Source organism: Muscardinus avellanarius, assembly GCF_963383645.1.
Source record: "Muscardinus avellanarius genome assembly, chromosome: 3".
NCBI lineage: Eukaryota > Metazoa > Chordata > Mammalia > Rodentia > Gliridae > Muscardinus > Muscardinus avellanarius.
The window spans coordinates 118099084-118105212 of NC_137788.1; the positions used below are offsets into that span (position 1 = coordinate 118099084).

General features: G+C 40.1%; 1 protein-coding gene across 1 annotated transcript in view; it reads left to right on the top strand.

Annotated features, from left to right (window-relative positions):
* The window catches only part of HORMAD1 (HORMA domain containing 1), a gene marked incomplete at both ends in the record, with an annotated part of 36357 nt that extends 32350 nt beyond the window's left edge, over positions 1–4007 (top strand). The window contains one exon of the mRNA XM_080691608.1: positions 3927–4007. Within this exon, the coding sequence (XP_080547734.1) occupies positions 3927–4007 (81 nt within the window). The remainder of the gene's footprint in view (positions 1–3926) is intronic.
* Positions 4008–6129: the final 2122 nt, after the last annotated feature.

The following is a 6129-nucleotide window of genomic DNA, read 5'->3' on the forward strand; positions in this document are numbered from 1 at the left end:
AGCTGGAGGCGTAGCTCAAAGGTAGAATGCCCCTGGATTCCATCCCCAATACCACAAAAAATAAAAAGAAGAAGAAGAAAGGAAGGAAAGAAAAAATAGGTCTGGGGGTGTAGCTCAGAGGTAGAATGCCCCTGGGTTCAATCCCCAGTGCCATGAAGAAAAAAGTAGAAAATTGGAAGTCATCCCAAATCTAGGAAAAGAGTAAATCATAAGATCTTATGATAATTTATAGGTTGAATTAAATGGCAAGTATTGGATTATTACCATAGTAATGAAATTTCACCATATTCCTGAATATACCCCCAGATATTCAAGTCTTGTTTGAATAAATTTTGTTCTAAAAAATGAAGTGATATAGCCAAGCATGGTGGTACATACCTGAAATCCCTGTATTTGGGAAACTAAGATCAGAGGATCACAGGTGTGTGGCCAGCCTCAGTAACGTGATGAGGCCTCCACAGCTTAGTGAGACCTTGTTTCAAAATTAAAAATAAAATAGGCTGGGGATATATCTCAAAGGTAAAATTCCTTGGGTCCCTAGTGCCAATATATGTATGTACACACACACACACACACACACACACACACACACACACACACACGGTATAGATGTATATAGAGATTTAACAGATATAAAAATATATTTTACAACCATATATATGTAATTGATTAATACTATTTCCAACTTACAAGATTAAGGGAGAAAATGGAATAACCTGACATTCAGTTAATACATTTAGTTCTTTGTTTTTCTTCAGTGTCTTAGGCCTTGAATTTTTTCTTGCGCAATCCAGTTTAATTCAGTTTGTTAATCTAGTTTATTATTAGTTTAACTTTTTCCAGAAAAGTCAAAGTTCAGTAACCCAGGAAATCTAGCACTTTTCTAAATCATTTTCCTGTTTGTTTGTTTGTTTGTTTGTTTGTTTGTTTGTTTGTTTGTTTGTTTGTTTTGTGGTACAGGGGATAGAACCTTGGAGTATTCTACCTCTGAACAACACCCCAGCCCTATTTTTTATTCTTTATTGGGAAACAGGGTCTCACTGAGTTGCTGAGTCTCACTAAGTAGCTAAGGCTGGCTTCAAACCTGCGTGATTCTCCTGTCTCAGCCTCTCAAGTATTGTTCAGTTTATTTACAGTGTGAACTAATCTGGGTGTGGTGGCACACAACTGTAATCCCATTACTTGGGAAGCTGAGTAGGAGGATCAAAGGTTCAAGACCAGCCTCAGCAACTTAGTGAGACTCTCAGCAAACCAAAAGATTTTTTTTTTTTACGGTACTAGGGATGGAACCCTGGGGCATTATACCTCTGAACCACACCCCAGCCCTATTTTTTATTCCTTATTTTGAAACGGGGTCTCACTGAGTTGCAAAGGGCCTCACTAGTTGAGGCTGTCTGCAAACTGTGATCCTCCTGTCTCAGTCTCCCAAATGCTGGGATTACAAGTGTGCTCTACCATGCCCAGTAAAAAAAATATTTTTAAAGAAACTGGAGGTGTAGGTCAGAGGTCAGATGCCTCTTTGTCCAATTCCCAGGACCACAAAAAGGGAGAAGGGGCTGGAGGTATAGCTTAGAAGTAGAATGTCCCTGGCTGTAATCTCTAGTATAATAAAAATAAAATAAAATGAAAGTGTGCACTGTAGTTGGGATTATGTGTAGTATAGAAGTAGATAGAGTATATGCCTAGCATGCATGAGACCCTAGGTTCAGTTTCTTATAACACACACGATAAAGTCAACAAAAGTATACATAGGATAACTAATTTTTTTTTTATTTTGGTACAGAGGATTGAACCCAGGGGTGCTCTACCACTGAGCTACATTCTTAAACTCTACTTTTTATTTTGAGACAGGGTCTTGTTAAATTGCTGAGGCAAGTCTCTAACTTGTGATCCTCCTGCCTCAGCCTCCTGAGTAGCTGGATTATAAGCATGAACCACCACACCTGGCTAAATAGTTTCTATAGGCACTGGTATGTATAGAGGTACAAAATCAAGACATTTCGATCTTACATAATCCCAAGGTAGAATATTTTCTATTTGTAGATAAATTTTTTCCCTTCTAATCACTCCAAAATATTTCACCATTTCTAGTATACAATGCTAAATATATCTTCAAATCTCTTCAACCCTAATTAAGACATTATACTGCCGGGCATGGTGACTCATGCTTATAATCCCAGTACTTGGGAGGCTGAGACAGGAGGATCACGCAGGTTCGAAGCCAGCCTCAGCTACTTAGTGAGGCTCTCAGCAACTTAGTGGAGACCCAGTTTCCAAATAAATACAAAATAGGTCTGGGAGTATAGCCCAAAGGTAGAAAGCCTCTGGGTTCCATCCCCAGCACCACAAAAAAAAGACATTATATTTTGCAAGTATATACCAATAACCACCAGATGTACATATATTAATAGTAAATGTCACCTATATTTAAAGAACCCAGGCATCCTATCTTTCTTTTTTTTTTCTTTTCTTTTTTTTTTTTTTTTTTTGGTGGTACTGGGGTTCCTGGAAGCCCTTCTACCTCCGGGCTACACTCCCAGACCTATTTTTTATACTTTTTTATTTGGAAACAGGGTCTCTTAAGCCAGCGCGCGCGGCTGGCTTCGAACCTGCGCGATCCTCCTGTCTCCGCCTCCCAAGCGCGGGGATTACAAGCGTGCGCCACCACGCCCGGCCCTATCTTTCTTTTTATTTTTATTTTTATTTTTTATTTTTGGCGGTACTGGGGTTCCTGGAAACCCTTCTAATTACGGGCTACACTCCCAGACCTATTTTATACTTTTTATTTGGAAACAGGGCCTCTTCTTAAGCCAGTGCGGCTGGCTTCGAACCTGTGCTATCCTCCTGTCTCTGCCTCCCAAGCTCAGGGATTACAAGTGTGCGCCACCATGCCCAGCTCCTATCTTTTTTGTGTGTGTGTGTGTGTGGGTCTTTGGATGGAGCCCAGGGGCATTCGACCTCCGAGCTACACCCCCCTGCCCTATTTTTTATTCTTTATTTTGAAACAGGGTCTCACTGAGCTGCAGAGGGCCTCACTAAGTGGCTGAGGCTGTCTGCGAACTACAATCCTCCAGGTCTCAGCCTCCCGAATGCTGGGATTACAAGAGTGCGCCACTATACCTGGCTCCGGCTCCTATCTTTATATGAAATATTTATGCTAGGTATTATGAGAGTTATAAATTTTCTAAAAAGGAAAGACATCAGGTCTGGTGGTGCACATCTGTAACCAGGACTTGAGAGGCTGTGACAGGAGGATCACAGGTTCAACGCCAGCCTCAGCAACTTAGTGAGGCTCTCTACAACTTAGTGAAACCCTGTTAAATTAGGTCTGGAGGTATAGCTCCGAGGTAGAATACCCCTGAGTTCAATCCCCAGTACCACACACACAAAAAAGGGAAAGAAACCTGAGAGACATGACAAAAGATCAAAATTAAGGACAATCAAACTAGAAAGTAACACAGACAAAGTGGCACATGCCTGTAATCCCAGTACTTGGGAGGCTGAGACAGGAGGATAGCAGGTTTGTAGCCAGCCTCAGCAAGTAGCGATACCCTCCACAACATAGACCCTGGGTTTTTTTTTTTTTTTTTGGTTTTGTTTTTTTTGGTGGTACTGGGGTTCCTGGAAGCCCTTCTACCTCCGGGGTATGCTCCCAGACCTATTTTTATACTTTTTTATTTGGAAACAGGGTCTCTTAAGCCAGCGCTGCCGGATTCGAACCTGTGCGATCCTCCTGTCTCCGCCTCCCAAGTGTGGGGATTACAAGCGTGCGCCACCACGCCCGGCTAGACCCTGTTTTAAAATAAAAAATTGGGCTGGAGGTGTGACTCAGAGGTAGAATGCTCCTGGGTTCAATCTCCAGTACCACAAAAATAAATAAATAAACTGGAAAATATCTATTCTTAGTAGTTGTTTTCTTTTGACAGGTCCTGCATTACTTTGATTCGTCTAGTCAAGAGTCAGTGCCCAAAAGGAGGAAGTTTAGTGAACCAAAGGAACATGTATAAAACTTTTCACATTTGCAAAGCTCTTCTCAATATTTAAGACATTATTATTTTAAGGTGTATTTGCCCTGCTTCTGAAGATTTGTATGTAGTTTTAAGTAGTTAATACACTAAAATGAAGTTTTATCTGACTTTTTTGTGGTACACTATTTTACCTGAGATAAATCCAAGAGTACTTTTGGGTAAAACCAAAGGTATAAATGTCATAATTTTTCTGTTTATCATTTACTCAGTATTGCTCTGTCTTCCATTTTAGTGGACAATTTCTTTAAATATATATTAACTTCTAAGGCCTTCTAAAACCGTTTTTTAAATGAATAATGTTTATTTGATATTAAAATTTTGTAGGGATTCAATTTTTACCTCTGTTAAAACTATCAAACATTTAACTGGTTGTTTGTCATTGTTTTATTAAAACAATGTTCTTCAATACTTTCATGTAGTGTATTAACATAATAATATATAATGTACAATTTAAAAATTGGTACTTTTTTTTTTACATTTTTTACTACAGGACAAAAAGATGACTCATTTTTAAAGACTGTCATTTTTTTTTACCAGAATAAATAAAATATTGTTCAAGTATGTAGGTTCTTCCATGACTTGTAATTTTTATTTACAAAGATTTTAGATACTAATTTTGAGATTGTTTTGGTAGATAGTATCTTGCAAGAGTAGAGTATACTTTTTAATGGTAACTTGAAAGACTTTATGAGAAACCTGGGGCTAGTTCCAGCTTTGCTGTTTCTTTTACTTCAGAAAAGGAATACTTAAAACTTGGTCTGTTTGCACCTTGTGGTTTCAGCAGCCATATTTCTTTTTTTTTTTTTTTCCTTTGGTGGTACTGGGGTTCCTGGAAGCCCTTCTACCTCCCGGCTACACTCCCAGACCTATTTTTACTTTTTTTTTTTTTTTTAAACAGGGTCTCCTAAGCCAGCGCTTGCGGCTGGCTTTGATCCTCCTGTCTCTCAGCAGCCATATTTCAAAAATATACATTAGCCATGGGTTATCAGTAACAAGTACTACTATATCTGGAAAGCTGGTATGCATGAGATGGTAGAATATTTATTCTGTAAACCAAATAAATATTCACAAACTGACTCATAAGGTTTTTCTGAACAGTCGAGTCAGGGTTGAGCTGTCAGAAACAACCAATTTAAAAATGTTTATTTAAGCCGAGCGTGGTGGCGCACCCTTGTAATCCCAGCATTCAGGAGACTGAGACCTGAGCATCGCGATTCCCGGACAGCCTCAGCTACTTGGTGGGGCTCTCCGCCAACTTAGTGAGACCCTGTTTCAAAATAAAGAATAAAGCCGGGCGTGGTGGCGCACACTTGTTATCCCAGCATTTGGGAGGCTGAGACCTGAGGATCGTGGTTCGAGGACAGCCTTAGCTAGTTAGTGAGGCCCTCCGCAACTCAGCTCCTGTTTCAAAATAAAGAATTAAAAATTGGGCAGGGGGTATAGGTCGAAGGTAGAATGCCTCTGGGTTCCATCCCCAGACCCACACACACAAAGTTTATTTAAAGCCGGGCGTGGTGGCGCACACTGGCACTCGAGAGGCTGAGACAGGAGGATCGCACAGGTTCGAAGCCAGCCTCAGCTACTTAGGCTATCAGCAACATAGACCCTGTTTCCAAATAAAGTGTAAAATAGGTCTGGGAGTATAACCTGGCGGTAGGAAAGCTCCTGGTTTCCACACTCGGTACCACCAAAAAAAAAAAATATATATATATATATATATATATATATATATATATATATATATATATATATATATATATATATATATATATAATCTTAGCTTTATTGTTTGGATACCAACACTTCTCGCCCAGTTGTTCCAGTGTACACTGCTACAGTAACACACCTGCTACACTGAAATTGGCCAGCAGAAACCTTTGGCGATTTGTAGCCCTTGTTAGCTCACCGGACACTTTGATTGGCCGATTTAATGGGGTGGAGCGCAGCTCTCTTTCCTCTCTTCTACCGAGGTTTCTTCATTGGACTGGCCAGCTGTCAGGTTGAACCCAAACCTGCCTCCTTTTGGTGATGTTTGTCTGGATCGCAACACAATAGCCCGGGGAGAGCCTCCCCTTCTAAGCTCCAATTGGCTGGACTCAAC